This window comes from Xiphophorus couchianus, chromosome 23 (genome assembly GCF_001444195.1).
Source record: "Xiphophorus couchianus chromosome 23, X_couchianus-1.0, whole genome shotgun sequence".
Classification (NCBI taxonomy): Eukaryota; Metazoa; Chordata; class Actinopteri; order Cyprinodontiformes; family Poeciliidae; genus Xiphophorus; species Xiphophorus couchianus.
This window is the reverse complement of record NC_040250.1, coordinates 25,624,202-25,647,026: the sequence shown is the minus strand read 5'-3', so window position 1 is coordinate 25,647,026 and position 22,825 is coordinate 25,624,202. Positions and strand designations below refer to the sequence as shown.

The 22,825-nt window shown below is 40.4% G+C and overlaps 1 protein-coding gene and 1 long non-coding RNA gene across 2 annotated transcripts in view; one reads left to right on the top strand and one right to left on the bottom strand.

Moving 5' to 3' along the window:
* Positions 1–13,740, bottom strand: part of LOC114138909 (uncharacterized) — a 45,556-nt gene extending 31,816 nt beyond the window's left edge. Inside the window, exon 1 of the long non-coding RNA XR_003594342.1 lies at positions 13,693–13,740. This is a non-coding gene — a long non-coding RNA (uncharacterized LOC114138909). The remainder of the gene's footprint in view (positions 1–13,692) is intronic.
* pigg (phosphatidylinositol glycan anchor biosynthesis class G (EMM blood group)) overlaps positions 1–22,825 on the top strand; it is a 116,004-nt gene that overhangs the window by 21,583 nt on the left and 71,596 nt on the right. The window contains exons 3-5 of the mRNA XM_028008399.1: positions 10,362–10,571; positions 12,642–12,830; positions 18,143–18,281. Of these exons, the coding sequence (XP_027864200.1) occupies positions 10,362–10,571; positions 12,642–12,830; positions 18,143–18,281 (538 nt within the window). The remainder of the gene's footprint in view (positions 1–10,361; positions 10,572–12,641; positions 12,831–18,142; positions 18,282–22,825) is intronic.

The following is a 22,825-nucleotide window of genomic DNA, read 5'->3' as shown; positions in this document are numbered from 1 at the left end:
TTGCAGAAATTGTATAACACAAAAAAACAATCTTCAAACTTAAATTTTTTTCCCCTCACATCTAACAATATTCATTCACTTCTCCTTTTATGACAACATATATACATCACAATTTGGTAAGGCAGGTTGTATTTTAGCGGGCAAATGTTTATCCTTTAAATAGTGATGTATTTCACATTTTTGTTTATGTTTGAGTATGTCACAAAGTAGACTTTCATGAAATTTATGCGAGACGGTGTAAGTATCTAAAGTCAAGTCAACTTTATTCATAGACCACATTTCATGCATCTTTCAATCTCTAAGCCCAGAAGAAGAAAAACAGGGCATTTTTAATTTAAGGTTTCATCGTGATTTCTTGCATGTCAGCTGGGTGTTTTATTCCAAATGTATAAGGAATATTTACATGTTAAAAGTCTGACAAGAATCGGATCCCCTACAAACCTGACCAATGTCTTTTAGACATTCCTAACCCCAACTGGTTTCTGGTGGGAGAGAGGTTTCAAACCTTTGCCACCGTGGGTAAGACCAAAGTATTGCAAACAGGCAAGATGGTATATCTGGACAAGGTTGGAATATAAGACCTCTATAGGTGCATCCATCCATCGTATACTGTACATACACCAGTCCCATTCCTGGAAGGGCCATGGGGTAGCCGGTGCCTATCTTCAGCAGTGAGTAAGCGATCAACTATGCACGCACACCTAAGGACAATTTAGAGAGATCAGTTAACCTCACAGTGGTGTTTTTGGTCTATTGGAGAAAGCCAGAGTACTGGCTTGAACTGAAAGAACTGGCGAACTCCATGCAGAAAGACTCCCCAGGCCAGAATTCAAACCCCAGATCTTCTTACTGCAAGGCAACTGCTCGACTGTGCAACTCAGATGTTGATACAGTAATTGGGGAAATGGAAACCTATAAATGACAATCTGCTTCATCTGGACTCAAGTCATTGTAAGAGAGTCTTATTTATCTGAAGACAGTTAGGGACCAACTTTACAAACAACACACTAGATTGTAATGGATTGAAATCTTGCCACCCTGTGCTGTAGAAGGCACATGTTAAAGGCCAGTGTTTAGTTAGCGAACATCTAAATTATCAAGCAAAGACATCAGAGGCAAGTGCTATGATCAGTCGAGATCAAAGCTTTCCATGGACTCAACTTTGCATTGTTGACTAGCCATGAAGCTTCTTTGCTTAGTCTGAGCTATGCAGATGTGTTCCAGAATGATACTGACACAAAGCCTACAACCAAGATATCACAGGACTAGCCAAAGAAGAGTCACATTAAGGTTATGTAGAGCCCTAACCAGTCTGCTGACCTTACTCCTACAAAACTCTGTGAAGAGAGTGGAAACCAGTGGCGTATCTAGGCATCTCAGCACCCCTGAATCAGGTTGCCACCCTTCCCGTAAAATACGGAGTCGTCTCATATTTGGCCGTTAAATGTGCGTCCCGTATTGACCCGACACATAACTGTCCGACAGAAACGCCTATCATACACACATCTACACTAAGTTTAACAATAATGACCAAAAGAAAACACAGGAAATATTAAGGTCAGCTAAATTGTCGTGGCGGGAGCTAAAGGACCCCAGAACGCTACGGACCGACGCTGAACGTCACCGTTGCCTAGAGACGGACACGTCGCAGCCGCGGTGAGCTGCTATCAACCCGCGTCTTTTTAAAACGTCCTCGACCCGATTCACTGTCCTTAGAAGAAAAAACGCTTTTTAAAAATACAGACATGAGTGAAAAGGCGCGCATTATAAGCTGAACAATTTCAGTTAGGATGGATACTGTGTACAGCGAAAGACAAAAAAAAAAAGTGTCCGTCGTGGCTCAGTGTGCTGCTGTATGATAGACAGAATGGATCAGGAGAGGAACCGCAGACCCATCAGAACCTAAAGAACCAGAAATCAGCGTCTCTTCATCCTCAGTCATCTCCTGAGGCTGACACGGTACAGAACATTTAGTTATGATTGATTAAGTTTATTATTGTGATTTTAGTTGATTATTGTGGTTTGATTCTTTGCTTAGGATGTTGAGTTTGGATGATATTTAATAAATAATAGCAATAGCCAAAATTAGTGGCCATTTAAAGAACAAATCATACGAATAGATTAACAGTAAATGCATAAATATTTCCTACATCACATTACTTTCTGTGTGTTTTATTCAGAAATGTTGATATATTTTATGAATAATTGTCCAGTGGTCATTTTATGTATTATTTCAATAATATTTTATTAATGTGGTTTACCAGTTTGGATAATCTGACTTCCTATCAATGAAGAAAAAACATGCTAAGCAAAAATACACCAGACCTGCAGGCCAGGGCCGGTTCTATACGGGGGCCAAGAGGGGCTCTAAAGAAATTATACTACATAAATGTCTTTTTTTAAATATTCAGTGGTAGATATTTTTTCGTCACAATTTTCTTTTTAAGGTATTATTAAAACTACATAAAAATTATTTTTAATAAAAATTAATTTAATGAATTAAAAATTATGGTACTGCTGTATGGAGATAGGATCAGACTTTCCATCTACTAAATCAGAGATCTGCACCCTGAATCTCTGGAGACACAAGTGGCTCTTTGGCTCACATTATTAAATTATTAAATATTGCTGTGTTTTTGTTTAATTCTTTTTTTAAGTGTCTCCATAAAAACACTGTCTGCACGGGCCCCTGTGATAAATTTGGTCTAGAACCAGCCTCTAAAGAAAACAATAAAGACCATTATATACTTTTTAACCAGCTATAAGGGACCAGACTTGTATCATCACCACCTTTATTCAGATGACAATTTGCAATGCAAAATATTATGCTTAGTGGTTTTTTACAATGGGCAATGCAGTACTTAATTAATTTAGAATGATTTTTATATTTATGAATGAAATTGTGTACAGCATTGACTTTATTTATTTGAAGAGTATTTTGTAGTTCTGTACAAATGTTGTATATGTGCAAAATATTTGGAGAAATAATGGGTTAGCCTGATCCTGGTTCTTAACCTTGTTAATTACTCTTGTTGGTCTTTTTTGAAGTTTGATTAGTGACTGTTGTTTTGTAATTAATTTCCCAAATCTCTCTGGAGTCACTTAAATAAGGTCAAACTAAAGAACAGAACAGAATGTTAGATTGTTTCTGTGTCTATGAATAGAAAGGTGTTTGGTACTGAAACTATGATAGAACCACTTCAGGAACTATGGAACTGAAATATTAAAACTCGACTCATCATGTCCACTTTTCCATAAATGGACATTCATTCTTGTTCTTGTTCCTCATACACCTCTGGGAAAAATGTAAAGTTTCTCTGATTTCACTCTTTATAAGTATATGTTTGAGTAAAATGAACATTGTTCTTTTATTCCATGAATTACTGACAACATGTCTCTTAGTTTTGTTTGTATGTAAATAAGCAGTTAGATTTAGAAAACCGCATCAACAAATATCTTCTCATGGGTCTTAGCCCTGCTGGGGGCTCAGCACCCCTAAAGGTCAGATCCTAGAATCGCCCCTGGTGGAAACTATGACTTGCAGCTAGATACCTCAAAAATTTACAGTTTCTCTGAAAAGAGGAGGACCAGAGATCTGGATGTATGGTAGTTATTTTGTTTCCATTAGATGAAATAAATTTTTTTTCTGTACATTAGGCAACACAACCCTGTCAAAATGGATCAGAACAACACATTTTCTGTTGCTGTGTTGTATTTTAGAAAACCAGCACGTAAGGCAACACGTTGCTCTGTCTGCTGGTCAGCTCGACCTCAACGTGATTCAGAAAGTCTGTTCCCCAAAAAGGCTTGCAAAGCAAAACGACTCCGCCAGCAGGGGGCATTACAGACCAGCTGCTAATTTCTGTTTAACATCACTGCATTGCACCCAGTCAACTCTTATGACTCAACCAACTAACTAAAATCATAATCTATCTGTGGCAATTATTTCTTTGAAGAACCGCATTCCAACAGCCAGTAGAGCCGCAAGTGATGCTTTACGATTATGAGTTTGGTTTCTCCTTTTATTGAAGATCTTCTTTTAATTCTCAATTTAACTTTAGTCCTGTCTCTAACAATTGAGTTATATTTTACTCTTCTGGAACATTTTTATCTCTTAGAACAGTTATTGTAACCGCAACCAGTTGGGCGAGACTCTCTTCGCGCAGGAACATCACTGAGGTGCTTAATTTGAAAGTGGATTTCAGGTAATGGCAACACTTAGAGCAATGCATTGTGGGCGTTTGAGAGGCTGGAATCGGCCTGGTTGGTGGGAACACAGCGGCACGTGGCTTCTTCTGGTGAATGATCTGAGACGATCAAGGATATTTTTCAGTTTGTAGAGGAACGTCTTCCTACCAGAAGCGAGCAGAAAGTAGTCGCTAAAAAGGAAACTGAAAAAAAAAAGAGCCCGTCTATTGCCAGACTCTGGAACGTGGCATTTTGGCACCCTCACTACGCCGAAGAGTGTCAGTAAACCCTACTTTGTGCGACATTTATTCACGTCGCAGGCCTTGGACACACGCTGTGGGCCGGTAATTAGTACGTTGATGAGTCACTCATTTATCTGGGCAGCTTTTCAACGTCATTTCTCTATCTAGAGCAATTTAAACAATTTCAAAGCACTCGGAGAGGACAGTTGTAGAGTATCTTCACACAGCACAACCCCACACCTTTATTTGCAAAATAGCAGATTGCTATTAATAAAACCGGAGACCTCCGTGCAGCTGAACAGGCAGAAAGCGAAGCGGGGTTTTGCAGCAGAGTCATCCATTCCTTCCCTGTAATAAGCAGCCGAAACAAAAGAGTCACCCAAAAGGTAAAAAAAAATATATATATATATAGCTGAAGAACAAAGTTTTCTTGGAAATCTCTGCTTTGACCCCAACTTTTAAAAATCAAACTGAAGCTAAAATAGTTGAGTAACGGTTAGTATATTGGCCAGTTGTAGAGCTTTCTCTCTGTGTCACTATGTATGATCTCCCTCAGGGTTTTGGACAGAGATATTTGTACAGAAATAAAGCCAACTGATTAAAAACATGACTGCATCTCATTTACTGCATTCAGTCCTGTCAGCCTTGGTAACCATAACTTCTGTGAGCCTGCATTCACATCTATATTCGGCTTTTCACTTGCATGTAAAACTCGAAAGCTCACCTGAATAAAACAGAACGGGTTTGCTTTGATATGCTTAGCCTTAATATTGTATGCTGAGCTCCTTCTAGCTCCTATGGCAACCTGAAGCTGTTTTCTTCATCATGTTGTACTGACTCCATCATAAAGTTTGATGATTTCAATTCTGATAGTTTTTTTTTTTAAGGGAAATTTTGTTTACAGAGAAATTCTGATTCATTTATAGTTTTGGTTCTGTTTTATTTATTGTTTTTGGTTGTTGCTTTTTACTTTTAGATGTTTAAGGTATCTTCCGGTTTCAGTGTGAAGTTAATTGGTCTTTGAGAGAGCAAACTGGTCTTATTACGCCAGATTCAATATATTGCATGAAGCGTCCTCAAAACAACAATAATATCGCTAATCGCAATAATTGCTGGGACAATTTATCGTTGGAACCTCCTCCTTCAATACCAAAATGTTGTATCTTTGCATATAGATTTGCACTAGTAAAATATGCATTTCCATTTTTGCAAAAGAGCTGATCACGGATAAGAAAAGGTTTATCACTTTTTTGGTGTTTCTTTTTTACGTGTGGGTGGTGGTTTTGTTTTTTTTGAAGAGCTTCTGTTTGGCGGCGTAGGTATAGACGAGTTAAAGCACTTCTCAAACAGCACCACAGATTGGAACAAACAAAGAAAGTGTTTTGTCTGCAAATGTAAAAGCTGACAAGATGAACAAAATACTTAGATGTGAAGTGGAAGACTGGATTATATAAGCACAAGTACACAGACACATCAACACTAAGACAGTGCCTTAGGCAGTGATTTAATAGTTTCCCTGCCCACCCCTCAGTAGTTTTTGTTCACGGCTGGGTTATCGCACAATAAACACCGCTAATCTCTGTGTATTTTCGAACATGCTGAAGGACGTCGGGCTGCGCCCTCGGCAGCTCACGGGGGGGTTAAGTGACAGTTTGCTAATGTCTGCAAACTCGGATCTCCTTCAGTGTTTTGGTGAAAAGCAGCATCACATGAGTCTCCTTCTTCAGGAGTGGAGCAGATTCTGTCCTGGAAGCTAATATTAAATTCATTTCCATCGACCACATGATTGCTCAATTTGACGTTTTGAAAATAAATTTGCTTAATAGAAACACGACAATTTCGAACACACCGAACATCAAACACAGGTGGTCTTTATCTGGCCGTGTCGAAATGGGTTTATTTTGCAAAACTGCAATGGAAACACTTTTTTTTTCACATCACAGGAGACGCATGACTTACAACCGGATGTTACTGGTGCAAACCACAAAGAAAAGAAAAAAAAAACAGGAAGTAGTTGGAGGAGGATGTTTTCTAATGACTTCTCGCGTGAACAAACTTATTCACGTATAATTTAAGTTTTGTTTCTTATTTAATTGAAACACCACACTTGCAAAGTTGTGGGGGGGGGGAGGTTTCACCATTAGCAGAATATTGACAAAGTTTTGTGCACATTTGTAATGGGAACATAGCTATTTCTTTTCCGCGCCTTGCAAAATTATTTCTACCCCTTCAACTTTCTCAGCGGCACAATGTCCATCATCAAACACGGAGCGCGACCCGGACAATTTCTTATTGCACTGAATTGATACAGTTATGTAAAAAGTAGCCTGAACATTATGGTGGCAATAGGCTTTGCTGAACAGTGGCGCTCCCAACATTTGGGAAAAGAGGGACCGTGGGGCCCCTCCTAAAAAATGTTAGCCAATCCAGAGGATAATATTAATGTCATAGAAAGGCATATATCTTTTTAAATGAAGACATAAATGTAAAACCCAATAAATAAAGTAAATATGATATTTAACAGTGTTGTATAGTAACGAAGTAAAAATACTTCACTACTTTACTTAAGTATATTTTGGAGTACTTCATACTTTCCTCGAGTATGAAAATTTTTGATGACTTTCACTTTTACTTCACTATATTTCCGAACTTAATTGCGTACTTTTACTCCGATACATTTTCAATGTGTGGTTTAGTTACTCGTTACAAAAAGCGAGAGAGAAACAAAGTGTTTTGACCCCACCTACTGATTAGCAAGTAGCAAGTAGGCTACCGAACAAAGTCCGTAGCCTGCTTGCCTGGGCTTGTTCATAACCTCCAATAGGATACACCTGTTTCGCTTCTCCCATTAAACACAAAGCAAGTCTCGCAATCAGCAGCAGCCACATGGAGGAGGAGACGGAGACCACAACGACTGCAACTACGTCGGACACGGCTCCAGGGGAACCACCAGCTGGTGATAGGGTGACCAGACGTCCTCTTTTTCCCGGACATGTCCTACTTTTCAGACCTAAAAAGATGTCCGGGGGGAATTTAAAAATTGTCCGGGATTTTGGTCAATTGCCTCAAAACACATTACATAGCTTACAGTGCATTGTAGGGCACTGCGCACGGCGCTGCGTGTCACGTAACCCCTGAGCCGCGTCAGTGGGCAGCGCACCCCCCCGCTCCAAAGTTTTCTGGGGGTTTTTTTCTTTTGCATAATGACCAGTTGTGTGCACCACCTACTGACTGTAGCATTGACTGATTCACTGATTTGTGAAGTAGAGTAATCGTAACAGATCTTTTTCTTCATGTTGGCCGCATTTTCTGTACTATTTATTTTTCTCATTTTCAGCACTGACCTTACTTGAAGGGAAAACTTAAGGCTTACAAAAACTTTGTATTTTCTGTCCTGGAGGGTTTACTAAGAAGCTGGTTCAGTTGTAAAGCAGGTTAAGTTAACCTTGTGCTATAGGTAAAGCACCTAATTTTCTTAACTAAATGATGCCTGCAGGTATATCTATTAGCAGGTTTAATTTTGCCTGCACTTGGTTGGGTACATTATTTTAAGTGTATTTGACAAGTTTACCAAAATATAAAAAATGTCATTCAAACTGCATTTGCTTTGTTTTACTTTTTACTTGTACTTTTTATTACATTACTTGAGTACATTCATTTTTACAGTACTTTCCATACTTAAGTACAAGAAGTTTCAGATACTTTAAGACTTTAACTCAAGTAACATTTCAGTCAGTGACTTCGACTTTTACCAAAGTCATATTTTGGAGAGGTACTTGTACTTTTACTTGACTCTGAGATTTCAGTACTTTATACAACACTGATATTTAATAAATAAAAATAAAATCTATAGTTTTTTTTTTTGTTCTTTTTTGTAGCTGCACGCTCCTTCAATTCTGCCTGGTGCGTCCATCCTTTTGAACATTTTCTTGGGGCACCAGTGTGGCCAAATGTATATAAAATCAGAGAAAGTGAGCAGCTACCAAAGTCATAGCCGTGTTTGTCTTCCAAAGTGTCTACACCCCATTAAGTTTTCCACTTCTTCTCTTGTTATGACAAATTTAGACGCACCTCAATGAAATGCGTAACAAAGTGTCAGGGGAAGGAAAATGATGCATGGTCTTCACATTTGTGTACTAAGAAAACTCCGTGCCGTTGTATTCAAGCCTTAAATTAAGTCCCAGTGCAACCGATTTGCCTTCAAATGTCACCTAATTAGTGTGTAGCTTAATGCACAGTGAAGGCTGCAGAGCTCTGCATTGTTTAATCTATCATCTGAAAATTATGACACAGCTGGTTACCCCTATCAACAAATGGTGATCCACATAAACTAGGCTTGTTGGATCAGGAGAGTATTAATCAGAGACGAAGCCAAGAGCCCCATGGTAACTCTGGAGGAGCTACAGAGATCCATAACTCGGGTGGGAAAGCTGGGCCTTTATGGAAAAATGTCACATAGGAAGCCATTACTTAAAGAAATATTAATAGCTTCCATTTGCAGTTTGGTAGAAACCATGAAGTAGGGACTGAAGCAAGCTTGTTGCAAAAGGTGATCTGAAGGTTTTGAATGTAAATCTGATTTCTGACTGAGTTTGAGTTATGTTGCAAATAAATCAACTAGAGGACGAATGTGGAAAACGTTCTGTCTCTACGTGATCGAAGCTGGGAGATGGATACCCCAAAATGTTTGCGGTTGTAAATGCAGCAAACGGTGATTCTGTAAATTGTCTCAGGGCGGCTGAATGCAAATTCAAGCCAAACCTTTTGCGTGAACGATCTATCAAAATGCAAAAAAACAACAACAAAACAATGTAAAAGTAAAGGGAAAAAAAAGAATATATTTGCAAGTCACTGTGTGTCAGATCCCATAGTGAATATGTATCGTTAAAGTTTCCATATGGTTTGTTTTTGTTTCCACTGAAAGATTATTTTCACTACTCGGATGGTTTACCATGTTAATGCTTTTGAAAATCAATCATGATCAACAAACCTTTTAGCTGTTTTTGACCAAAAGAAGTTGTTTTTATACTACCATCACCTGAGACACAGTAACTGCAGTCAGGTTATCTCCATTCCACTCATTGGGAGACTACCAGCACTAATTGGCTGGACCTCTGTTGAATTAAGTCAGTCACTTTATACTGGGGGTGCATATTTTATTTAATCACTTATTTTATGTTTTTATTTGTAATTATTTTTGGAAAAGAAATTTCACTTTGACATTAAAGCTTTTATTTCTTTGACATTTCTTTGTCAACAAAAGCTCATCGTTTTTGGTCATGGTTCATGCTTGTTGTAGGCACCGGATTTCATCATGGATTTCATTCATAACGCAGGCTATCACTCTATCAATTATTCTGACAATCAATTCATCATACAAAAAGTTGCACAAATTTCTACACATTTAAAAAATGCTTTAAATTTTCAAAAAATCAAATGTGTCGTTTTTTTCACCTTCAATGCAATCACGCAGCATTCCTTTAGTGAATGTGAACCGAGTGAAGCTAAAACTACGCCACTTGACAATTTTTGACTAAAACATATTTACAGACAAAGGGGATTTTATCTTAAAAGCCAAATTTATACATGCTTTGTACATTTTTGGCTTAATTACTGGTCTGAATATGGTTTGGTTTTTTTCTCAGCAAGTGGCATTTTTTAGAGTATGTATATTCCAGTTAACAATTAATCGATTACTAAATTAGTGGACGATTATTTCAATACTCGATTCATCGTAATTAAACCACTTAATCATTTTGGCCTTATTTGAATCGACAAAGTGGTTTCTCGGATATGCAAAAATTATAGGCTTTTATCGTTTAGCCTTACAAAGCACCGGATTAAATAAGCCGTGTTCAACCCAGTGACAATCTAAGGTCATGTAAATCCATTGCAAGTCGGTCATTGAGGCTGAAACCTTTCCCTCTACAGGCTCTCACCACCGGCAGCATCCCGGGCTTCATCGACGTGGTAATGAACCTGAATTCCCCCGCCCTCCTGGAGGACAACCTCATCTGGCAGGCCAAAACGGCCGGCAAGCGCATCGTCTTCTACGGGGACGACACGTGGGTCCGCCTCTTCCCAAAGCACTTCATGGAGTACGACGGAACAACCTCGTTCTTCGTGTCCGACTACACCGAGGTGAGCGGGAGTTTGTGGGGTAAGCAGTCCGCGTCGTTGAGTGAGGGATTTTTCTGCGAATCCTAGTGAAGGATTAAAGCCCCAGGTGCTTTATGTGATACGGGAATTTGAAGGGGGAAAAAAAAGATTGAGAATGAATGATGAAAGAAATGAAATAAACCTGCTTTGCCATGTTAGCCAGAAGATTGATGTTCAGACACGCGCCTCGGAGTGAGTGACGTTTAACACGGCTTTCACAATGTGAACACTTTGAATGATCCACAAAGTTTATGGAGAGTCAAAGACAGAAGAAGAAATCAAACCAGAGGTGTAATATTGTATAAAAATGTCTCGCCTGCATTGCACTTTACCTCATAGCAGTAAAGACTATTATTTTTAATGAAAAATTAGGCATTCAAAGTTGCAGAACTATACTGTGATATAAATGTAGCTCTGATGCATTGAAATGTACAGATGCATTGAAATGGCCTGAATAAGAAATATGGACCACAGATTGTTCTTTGAACAGCATTTTTAACCTAGTGGGGTCACACTGACCCCGCGTGCACTTTTACAAGCTTGATTTTTTTTGCGTGTGTGTGTGATTTCTGGAACTAATGGTCTGACGGGCAGTACAGCACCAACACTGTTTATAGTGGGGATGGTGTGCTGCTGACCTCTACTCGGGACGTTGTGGGCCGGTGGGCAGAGTACTTCGAAGACCTCCTCAATCCCACCAACATGCCTTCCATTGATGAAGCGGAGCCTGGGGACTCTGGGTTGGGCTCTCCAATCTCTAGGGACGAGGTCGCCGAGGTGGTTAAAAAGCTCCTCTGTGGCAAGGCCCCGGGGGTGGATGAGATCCGCCCGGAGTTCCTTAAGGCTCTGGATGTTGTAGGGTTATGTTGGCTGACGCGACTCTGCAATATCGCATGGACATCGGGGGCAGTTCCCCTGGATTGGCAGACTGGGGTGGTGGTCCCCCTGTTCAAAAAGGGGGACCAATTATAGTGGGGTCACACTCTTAAGCCTCCCTGGCAAGGTCTATTCAGGGGTCCTGGAGAGGAGGGTCCATCCTGAATCTGGATAGTCGAACCTCGGATTCAGGAAGAGCAGTGTGGTTTTCGTCCTGGTCGTGGAACACTGGACCAGCTCTACACCCTCAGCAGGGTCCTGGAGGGTTCTGGGAGTTCGCCCAACCGGTCTACATGTGTTTTGTGGACTTGGAGAAGGCGTTCGACCGTGTCCCTCAGGGAGCCCTGTGCGGGGTTGTCCGGGAGTATGGGGTACCGGGCCCTTGGATACGGGCTGTCAGGTCCCTGAATGACCGGTGTCAGAGTCTGGTCTGCATTGCCGGCAGTAAGTCGGGCTCGTTTCTGGTGAGAGTTGGACTCCGCCAGGGCTGCCCTTTGTCACCGATTCTGTTCATTACTTTCATGGACAGAATTTCTAGGCGCAGGATGGATTGGATGGATTTAATAGAGCTTTGTGAGATATCGAGATGTTTTATCATCAAAGTTTTCTTTAAACATCTCCCTGGCCTGTCTGTTGTGTTCACGAACCTGTTTGTTCACTTAATGCGATTAAATTTTAACACACGTTGACTTTAGTTACTCGAGGCGATACATTTCACCTGATTTCATTTAGAAGCGCATGAATGCGAATGCACGCCTGACGTTTCAGTGGCGCATTTTTAACTGTCTCTTTCAATTCCAACAAAATGCATCGAGGTTTATGGCTGTAATGTGACAAAACGCAAAAAAGGTGTTATAAATCCTGAGGATTGCAAAGTTTCTGCATTAAAGTGGTGAAGGCAGCTAATCAAACGGGGACACGGAGAGCTGAGATCACTCAAGAAATGTTCAGCAGCTGCACCGGTGGGACCCAACAAGCTGTTCTTGTATATCCTGCAGGTTTGCTGGTTGCAGAGCACGTCACCACAAACACGGCTTGTGTTTGTAGCACAGATTAAGGCGATTAGCTTTCATTATTTAACATTTTTTTCTTGCTAGATTTTGTCACGTCTCCAACCTCTGGAGAGAATGTTGAATGTCATCTCTAAGTGGACGTGTCCCTGCTGCTGCGATTCAGGTGGACAACAACGTGACCCGCCACCTTGACAGCACCCTGAAGAGAGATGACTGGGACGTGCTGATCCTCCACTACCTGGGCCTGGACCACATCGGCCACATCAGCGGGCCCCACAGCTCGCTCGTCCGACCCAAGCTGCTGGAGATGGACGACGTCCTGAAAAAGATCCACAGTTCCCTCGTTTCCAAGGTGAGTCCGTTTTCTGCGCGCGTTGCACGTTCAGACAGTTATTCCCTCCGGTTTTGGATGACGCCATTAGCTTTTGGAGAGTTGCTATGTTGGGTAACCGTGGCAACAAGGTATTGTTTGTACAACTGGAAACTTTTGGTCAGCGTTTCAAAATCTGAAATAAGGAAAGAACTATGACCTCAAACCCTAGAGGAGTTGAAAAAATAGATTTAAAGAGGAGTGGCAAAAGCAAACGAGGCGGATTAGCAGTTCTTGCTAAAACCTGATGATGTCGTCCAGGACGTGCTACTGTAGAATATCGTCTTTGCTGCCCAGATGTTGAGCTGTCGGCATGTTATGACAGTCATGAGGCCTCTTCAGATTTGTTGCAAGAATGACCCTTGCAACAAATCGCAATAAGCAATTAATCAGTTAATCAAATAATCACATGATAAATTAAAGTGAGCTTGATCATTTTCATTCTGATGATTATTTTTTACAGATTTATTTACAGAGACTCTGTAATCTATTTCATTCGTAATTTTAGCGTGTGTGTTTTTTATTTCCGTTTTATTTATTGTTTTTGGTCATTTTTGTTTATTTTTTTGGGGAGGGGAGTATATATTTTTTTAAGGTACTCAAAATATCTTTCAGTTTCAAAATGAAACTTGGTCTTCAGAAGACAAACTTATGTCATTATCGATACACTACGACATAAAAATAGTGACAAAACAATATTATTGTTTATCGAAATAGTTTTCGGGACGATTTATCGTCCAGTAAGATTTTTTATTGTGACAGCATCGCGATAATTGCTGTCACACGACTGTTTGAATATACTTGGATGATATGAATTACGACATTTAATTTTCCTTTGGGATACATAAAGTGTTTTATATTGAACTCAACTGTCAGAGATCAGACGTCGGGTCAGAACAAATATTTAGAATGGTTTTATCGTATTATCTGCTGCAGAAGTTCTTCACTGTTCACCTGGTTTAAAAAAAGAAATAACCTTAAAATATCTGAGAGAAAATCTTTCCGGTTACCATTCAGCTTTGTCGTACTTTCAAAAATAACTGTGGGAGGTCACCGACACTTTTCTCCAGCTGTCCTTGAAGCAGTAAAATCTAAAAGGATTGCATTAAGTTGCTTATTCATTACTAGAAAAAAAACAAACCCCAAAAAACATAATTTTTAAAAAAAATGTTTGAATTGAAGTCCAGCTTTTATTCCCTCCAACTTTAGTCACTGTTTTTGAAATATTATTGCCTAACGAAGGTTTCAAAATATGCAAAAACGAAACGGTGATCAATGAGTAATAAGTAACCAATGCAATCTAAACGATGTAACCGATGACTATGTAACACTATCAGGTTCTGGCCGTTTACTTACTGAGGTCATTTGTGCTGCGTCTGCAGTCGTTACATTATCTGTCGCATCGGCCGCAGAGATTTAATAAACCGTTATCTTTCATCAGCTCTTGTTTCCCTGCAGCGGCCGACTGCACTACATGCATATTGACTCTGCGCTGTGCATGCGCTCCTAATGGGCATTGTCTCGTTGTCATTCAGATATATAGCTGCTACTTAAGTTGTCAAGTCATGTCTGCGTAAAGCGCTCAATTTCCCCCTTCTCCTTTTGCTACGTTTCTTTTTTTTTTGAGGCAAGAAAAAAAAAAGGTGCAGACCGTAAACACGTCGGGGTTTATTTTAGATTCGCTAATCCAGAACATGTCGCCACATCCCAAAAAGTTGCTAATTAAGTCTAAACATGTAGGCTTTTGATGAGGCCTGCATGAAATATGTTTTACAGCCTCATTTCAGTCCCGTTTGTGTGAACGTAAATATAAACCCGCCCCTGTGGAGTCCTACGGGGCGTCGCACAACGCCAATGTTTTCTCTGGTCCCCTCTCGCTGCGATCGCATCATGTGGGAGTGTTTCACGCGCCGCTGCAGATGCCGCACGCGTCATCTGCTGCCACATCCTGAAGGAGCAACGGCTCCCAGCTGAGGGGGGTGGGGGGAACGGAGCGTCGGATTCAGATGACAACCCCTCACCGCTCCGTTTGTAATGAGGTGCCAGTTGTCTCTTTTTTTTTTCCCCGTGCAGAGAAACGCTTTGGCTGCTGAGCAGAGAGATGCATCATGTTCTATTAAAAACAAGATTGGGTATCGTGACCTCACGGTCAAGAAGGCCTCGGTTGGTCCTTTGTGTTAATGTTGAGCTCATGGCCTCAATCTTCTCTTCCTGAGATTTTGAGTTTGTGGGGTGACAGTTGCCGTTGGATGTGTAAAGTTTCTGAGACCTGCGGAAAAGCAAAACTGATTGAAGGTTTGTAAGGTACAAGAAAAAAGGATGAATCGGAGTAAAACGGAATAATAGTGAGATAGTTTAGGGAATTTGTATGGGAGCAGTTTTCCCTATTGAAACTTAAGGAAATTAAAATTTAGCCCTCACGCACACACACCCCGTCACACCAGTTTGTATTTCTACCCATATAAGCAGGGCTGGATTCAGAAAGATGTGGGCCCCTGGGCTGCTGCTGGTTTTGGTCTTATCCATAGCTAGTCCTTCACATCAGCAGGTATAAATTGATGTATGGTGGTTTACTACTTATTTTGTTCCTAAAAAATATTTGAGTATTGTTTACATTCATAAAAATAATTAAATATTAAATATTAATGCAACTCCTCAAATATGAACCTATGCAAGCAATCATAAAAAAAACAAAACAAAAAGTGAAATAAAAATCTTTTGTCTCCCACACCCCAAAAATCAAATCAGAGTCCTGGGCTACCACCACTGTAAGCCCTTTTTTATTGTCTGATCCAGCATATTAGGACTAATTGTTGAAGTCCATTGAATTTGTTAAACTGCTGTTATGTCCAGCTCTATTACTAGTATTTTGCTGAGCTTACGTAAAACTGAACTCACATCTTTCCACCAGAACTACGCCTTAAAAAGGAGCTCTGTCTTTACTGGGAGCCCAGGCCGTTTTCATAGGCTTGGCCCAGTAAAAAAAATTTAGGGTGGAACAAAAAAAAAAAGTGGTGCTCCTTGCGGGAAATGACTACTGTCTGTCATCATGTCCTGGCTATGATCCCAATAAGATCCATTGGTCTTCAGAACCAATGGACCAGAAGAGCTTCTGAATAGGCAACATAAATGAGCATAAACACTCAGAACTTGAAAAATGCTCAATCAGCCATTTTTACCATAACACTTCTACCAGCATTGTGTGGTGAAATGTTAAAAAAACGATTAGAGCAGAGTTGCAGTAGGACACCCACCTCTTCAATGAGTTTGACAAGTGAGGGAAATGCAATCAGTTTGTTTTTGGAAGGAGAAATGTCTCCCGTAATGACTTCAGAAAAGATGGCACACGTTGCCCCCATCCCTTGGCGTTTTGCACTTGGCCCGTCACTTACCGGATACATTTTTGGCAGTTTAGGAGAGCTGGAAGAACTCCGGCACCATCTCAGCTCTTGCAGTCGGGGAGGAATCAGTCCACCGGCGACGTCATGAAAACGTGCTATGGTATTATTGTATTGATTGAGACATTTTTTAGGGGGTGTTGTGCATAGACGTTTTCCACTTTTTTCCAAGATTGCATCAACACCCCTTTGATTGTTGTGAAAGATGGCACCTTTTGACCATTCTGTGCTCAGGTTCTAGTACAAACAGCACAGGAGATGAATTCATTCAGCAGCAACACAGTACAGTAGTTGCAGAGAAAAGCTAGGGTTGTGTTGGCTTGTGTGCTTTCAGTGAACATCTTGGCCTTTCGTTATGTTCAGAACATTCTTGCACCATTCAGATTTGGAGAAATTTGTACCCAGATTTGTGTTTTGTGTTGTCTGACACTTAATCACAAAGTTGCCAACAGAAAAAGTTGGTCAAGTTAACTTTCACTTTTTTTTCTCTTTTTTTTTTTAACTTTGACTTTTTTCTTCTTTTTTTTTAAACTTTGATTTTTTTTCTTCTTTTTTTTTTTTTTTTTACCACTCCAGGTTAAAGTTTTAAAAATAAACATTTCACACAAGAAAACAGTACTGTGCCATCAGCATCAAGATGGGATTTCCGGGTCCATAATGAAGATATAGAACTTAAATCAAAGGCAAACAGAACTGGTCCAAGGACAGAACCCTGGTGGACACCCTTGATTATTGAGGTTACGTCGGCAGAAATTGAGCTTCTGTTCTGATTCAGTGTTACTCGCTCCTGTGTTAGTAATTCCAGCTTTTTATGCCAGTAAATACTTCTTACCTTTGCCCAACTGTTTAAAGTGTTAAGTAGAATCCCCAGGCTTTAGATGTCAGCTGTTGGACACTGTTTAGACGGAGTTTGCTTGTTCTGGTGAATACGCTCTGCTGCCCCCAAAGCTTTAGGCTTTCATTGCGAGGAAAAGAAGTTAATTGTGTCTGGTTGTAAGCTGAAAGGAGAGACCGGGTCGGGATCAGCGGTGCTTTGTACTTGTTCTCAAGGTGTTGTGTTGGCTCCCCTGGACCCTGTGACATTTATAAAAGCTTCCAATAGGTACCACCCAGAACAGGAGGTTGCCTTCTTTATTTTCTTATTGAGTGTGGGTTATAACGAGCCATCGGGGCTCTAAAACGCAGCCGAGGTCAGGCTCTTTTCTGCAGCATGTTTAGAGCATTCACCAGTCTTTTATGTCTCCTATTAAAGTAAAAAAATGATTAGTCCACTCCCAGCGATAGAATACAGATAAGCTAACTTAAGCTTTTTTTTTTTACTTCAATGCACTCCTTTTAGTTCAGATGAAACTGCGATTGTTGTGTGGGAACTAAAAAGTCTCCTGAGAGTGTTTGAATCTGTGGACAGTTGTTTTCTTAACATCTCAAGTATCTCAAGTTTCAGGCCACTGTGCTGTGACTCATAAAGCCTCCCAGTTGAATTTGTAGTCGACTGAGGGTTCCCCCGACTCAAGTTGAAAGGGAATCCACTTAAGGAACAACTCACGCCTGGTCAAAGTCCGTCATGCTCGACAAACGGGTCGCCCTATGCGTTTGTTCGCTGCGTTTGCAGTAATTTAGTTTTTTGGTCTCTTCCAAGGCTAATGGCAACAATGCTCTGGAGTGTTTTGTCATGACTTCCTTTTCAGAAGTAATAATTTAATGCTGATGAACGCCGCTGCCATAACAGCATCATGATCCCTCAGACAGCATGTCTTTTTCTTTTTTTAAAATTTATTTCAGTAAACGACAGGATGTAGGAGCATATTGTGGATTTTAGACTCGGAACAGGAGACGTCTTCTCGCGTTGGCGCACATAAAGGTCGGCCGTTGACCCTGGTGTTTGGTTCCCCGTAGGAGGCTGAGGGATCTTTGCCCTACCTGCTGGTGCTGTGCGGAGACCACGGAATGACCGAGACTGGCAGCCACGGGGGTTCCTCGGTGCCAGAAGTCAACACGGCTCTGGTGCTCATCAGTCCAGCCTTTAAAAGAAAAGGTAAGCCAAATGGTAAAATGTGGAGGGTTTGCCTCCTGTTACAAATCGAAAACCACCCTTTTTCCCCGTTCGCTCCCAGATGAGGTTGCGGCAGCTGTAATGTGACAAACGACGTCGTCGGCGCTAAGACTCACTAGCAGAAGTGTTCCTTGAAGTGATGAATGAGGTTAAGTGTGAACGTGGGATTGTGATAATTAGATCTTCTATTTTTGAAATTCCCCTTGCTTGTTTGATTTCTACACCATTCAAGATAATTATTCGCTTGCTGATGTTTGCTAACACTGAGTCCTGCAGAGCTTCAATGATTAGCTTGGTGTGTTTTAGATGATTGTTTTGATCTATCGTGGTCGAGGTAATTGGGAAATAAACGCCAAATGAGGTTTTATTCAAGCAAATATACGTTAGTCATCTGAAAATTTCATGAACTCACCAATTCTGCAAAGCAATGCACTGTTATTTATACTGAACTCATCACAACATTGCGCTTCCTATGTGGTTCTGCTCTTCTTAGAGTAACGGCATTAGAAAGCTGCAGGGCGTCCCAGCATCCTTAAAAAGTAATAAATTAATGCATCGACAATTAAGGCCTTAAAATGTCTTAAAAGTAAGTTGAGCTTCAACATGTTAATAATAGATCTTAAATTGTGTCTTAATTTAGTATATTCTATGTTTTTTTGTTTGTTTTGTTCTTCTTGTGGGACTTTTCTGTCAGACAAAAGTTCAAATTGCACTCAAACATCTTCAGATGGTTGAGGCTACCATTAACTAGCTGTTAAAATACCCTAGCTAGCTGGCTAGGTAGCTTTTTTGTGTCGATAAGTGGAAATTTATTGCCAGTTGGCTGGAGAACATTATTTGTGTGGAGATGTAGGTCTTAAATTCCATTCATACAGGTCTTAAAAAGGTTTTAAAAGTCTTCAACTCCAAGTTAAAAGTTTGGATGATGTCCCCAGAAAGAATGTTGAGTCTATTTGAAATTTCTCCACAGCTGTCCCAAAGGCTTTTCCTTTTCAAGATTTTATTGTCCAAGTCAATATGGTGTACCGGGAGAACCAAATGTTTTGTGTGTTGGTGCATTTAAAAGTTTTCAGAGCCACACTTGGTCTCACTTTACCATTTGTTATTGAGAGAACCGCCCCCCCTCTCCCAGCTAACTGCTCGTAGAAACGCTGTAAAATTTCTTCAAGGTTTGATTAAAATCTACTCATCAAAAGGGAGGCTCTCTAATGAAATGTACCATAATCTCGTAAGGTAAGGACTTTCACTAAGTGGCTCCTTCGACGTAAACACGGCGGCATGGAAATGTGTTGGTTTATGAAATCAGCGGCCGCATTAACATAAATGGCTACTCTTTCAAATGAGGGGCCATTAGCAGAGCGCTTGTCTCCCTGTTGTTTTCATTAGCACATGCTCCCCCGTGTCAGAACTCGCTGCCTGCCGAATACCTGGGCTTCACTCTTTAATCTCATTGCGTCTCTAAGAAAAGCGCATATTGGCAGAACATTTAATTGACTTTGCTGGGAGGACCCTGACAGGCAAATCCACTTTATTCAGACATCTCTAGGACTATTGTATATTTAGGTAAGTGTGTCTGACTCTGCCTCTATCTTTACTGTCCTGGATCCAAAAGAAAAAGACTATAAACATTTTGGCACCGTTTTCAAATGAAAAATAAACTCAGTCGTTAGCTCACATAAACTGTGGAAGGTACGTCTTAAAGCTAGTTCAACAACTAGCTGCTAACTAAACACCAGGAGACTTCACGGTCTGGACTGTACACACAGTGCAATGAGAATGGACTCCCAGTATCATATTGTTACATGTTGAACCTTATAATTAAAGTTTTAAATGTAATATTTCAATGTCAATTCAACTTTATTTTTTTCCCCTTCAGCAATAGGGATTGGAAGTAACTTTAAGGATGTTCAGCACTTTCAGGTGCGGCGTAAAAAGCCTTAAAAGTAATTCATATTTTAATACATAAAATAACAATGAGGGGTCTGTAACGTCACAGCTGTCTTTGCTCAGCGGGGAAAGTTTTGGATTATTGTTTTTATAAATATCTCGCTTATTTTTTCTCATTTATTGATATCATGAGAACTTCTCATCATAAGAATTTTGATTAATTTTGACAATAATACATTCCAGTCGATGATGTTCGAAAGACCAAAAACCGGTCTGCATTGTCAGAATTCTTTTACTATTTTCTCCAATATTAGTTCCATGAGAGCCTGATTAAAGATCAATAAGGTCAGAAATAGGATTAAATGCTTCTTCATGCAACTGGTGTCTTAAAGAAGCCTAATTTAAGATGGGAATGTTTTTAAAAAGCAGCTTGTAGGACTTAATTACCTAAAAAACTGCAGTTCCTACAAACTAAATCTAATGAAGAATATTTTAAATTCTTACATTACTTTGATTAAAGTTGATTCAAGTCAGTGAAATTCAAGTGGTAATCTACAACTTTCTGTTTTCTTGGTGCAGCCATGTGACCCTAGAGGCTCATTATTCCTAACTGCTCTTCAAAATGGGAATAAAAAGAGAGCAACCCATTCAGGTTTCTCCGCCTGTACCTTTAAGAATATCCAGCGGGGGAGATAAATAAGTATTCAGGGCAGGTTCTTTTTGATGCTTTGCCGGTTTTCTCAGCATCTTTCAATTTTTAGACATTTTTATTTTTATGTGGTGAGAGACTTTGAGCCATTCCTCCTTACAGCTACTCTCCAGATCACTTCAGGTTCTTAGCTGCTGCCTAGCAACTCAAAGCTACGGACTTCCTGCACGACCATAATGTGCTTCGTCTTTGGTAACTCCATTGTTGTCTTAGCTGTTTATCTCGATTTATTGCCATGCTGGAAGACTCATTCATGACCCATCTTTAACGTTCCTGGATTTCACATTCAATTGGCCGCCGAGCAGAAAAAACGGCACCAGAGCTTAAAGGAAGAGAGTTTGATTTTGCCCTCTACTGATCACAACACCTTCTCCTAAACCGCCTCTGAACCATGTGGAACTACAACGGCGAACCTTAGAAGGACGGATGTACATGCACCACCTATAGCAGCTGGTTAAAAGATATCAGTCTGTCCAATTCCCACCAATCTTCCAGCTTATGTTCCTGGAGGCAATTCCAGGAACATAGCGGGTTGGAGTGGAACAAACTGATTCTGTTACTGTGGATCTGAAACGTCTCTGTGTAACACTGGCATCTAGCTAATCTGTGGGAGACAAAATTCTGAATGTGTTTCGGGATCAAATAAATATTTCACTTATAGACACAAACCTTTTTTTTTTTTTTTTACCCCTCCAGGGGGTCTTTTGTGGGCTCTAGTGTCCCTTATATGACAGTGGGCTGACAGGAAACGGGGAAGGAGAGGGGGGAAGACATGCGGCAAATATCGTCGGGTCCGGGAGTCGAACCCGCGACCGCCGCGTCGAGGACTCAAGGCCTCCAAATATGGATCGCGCTATCCCCTACGCCACCGCGACATGCCCCACGAACCATTTTTTAATGGATATTTTGTCTCTCTACATTAAAATGTCGAGAGTCTTTTTGTTTTCAAGTGAGCAATTGGACATTTTGAAAGATGTCTCAGTAAGATCTGTACAGGAAAAAAGAAATCAGAGTTGACTCACGTTTTAGTATTTAAAAGCTTGAATAGGTGCTTAAATAATGTTTTCCTAATAATTTCTTCCAACTTTTTAACACAAACGTTAAGAAAACAATTGTTTGAATGTTAGCTTACGTAGAGTTTGCCAACTGGCTTAAAGCTGAACTCTTTACTGGGCCATAAAGTCTAACTAATCGATGCAAGAGTTTATATTATATATAATATTACTTTTCATCCTTTACTTTTAAAGATTGTGGGGAATTGATTCCACACTAGCTGATCCAGGGAGACGGAGAGACAGCGGCCACAGGCCTGGACGTGAATAATTGGAGCACTTGAACACAGTGGTCTGTCTTCACCCCTTATTTTAAAAGAAATAAAGAGAGCTGCATGGATACTCCATCATGGCCCAAAGTCCTCCACTTTTTATCTTTATTTCACTTACAAACTGGGTTAATATGTATGTTTGTTTTTTACATTTCTACAATTAAAATTTTTGTGACTGTATTTGATAATTTCACATTGTTCATGCGTTTAGTAATAATTTATCTTTTATCAAATAAAACAGCTTAATTAACCATGTTGCAAGAGCAGAGGCTGCATAACCTTTTGATGTAGGGTGGTAGTTTTTACAAGCTATTAGCACACTTTGTTTTTTCTCAATTTTCTTCTCCGAAGAGTTCTTGCGGTGCTAGTGGCTTGTATTTTTTGCGACAGTAGGCAGACAGGAAAGAGAGCGAGGAGAGGGGGGAGGACATGCGGCAAAGGTCGCCGGGACCGGGAGTCGAACCCGCGACGTCCGCGTCGAGGACCCCAAACGTGGGGCGCGCTAACCCCTTTCGCCACCACAGCACGCCCCAGTATTAGCACACTTGATTCTGATGTAAGTTTACATAATGCATTTCCAGTTCTTGAGCAAAATGGAGAATTTTA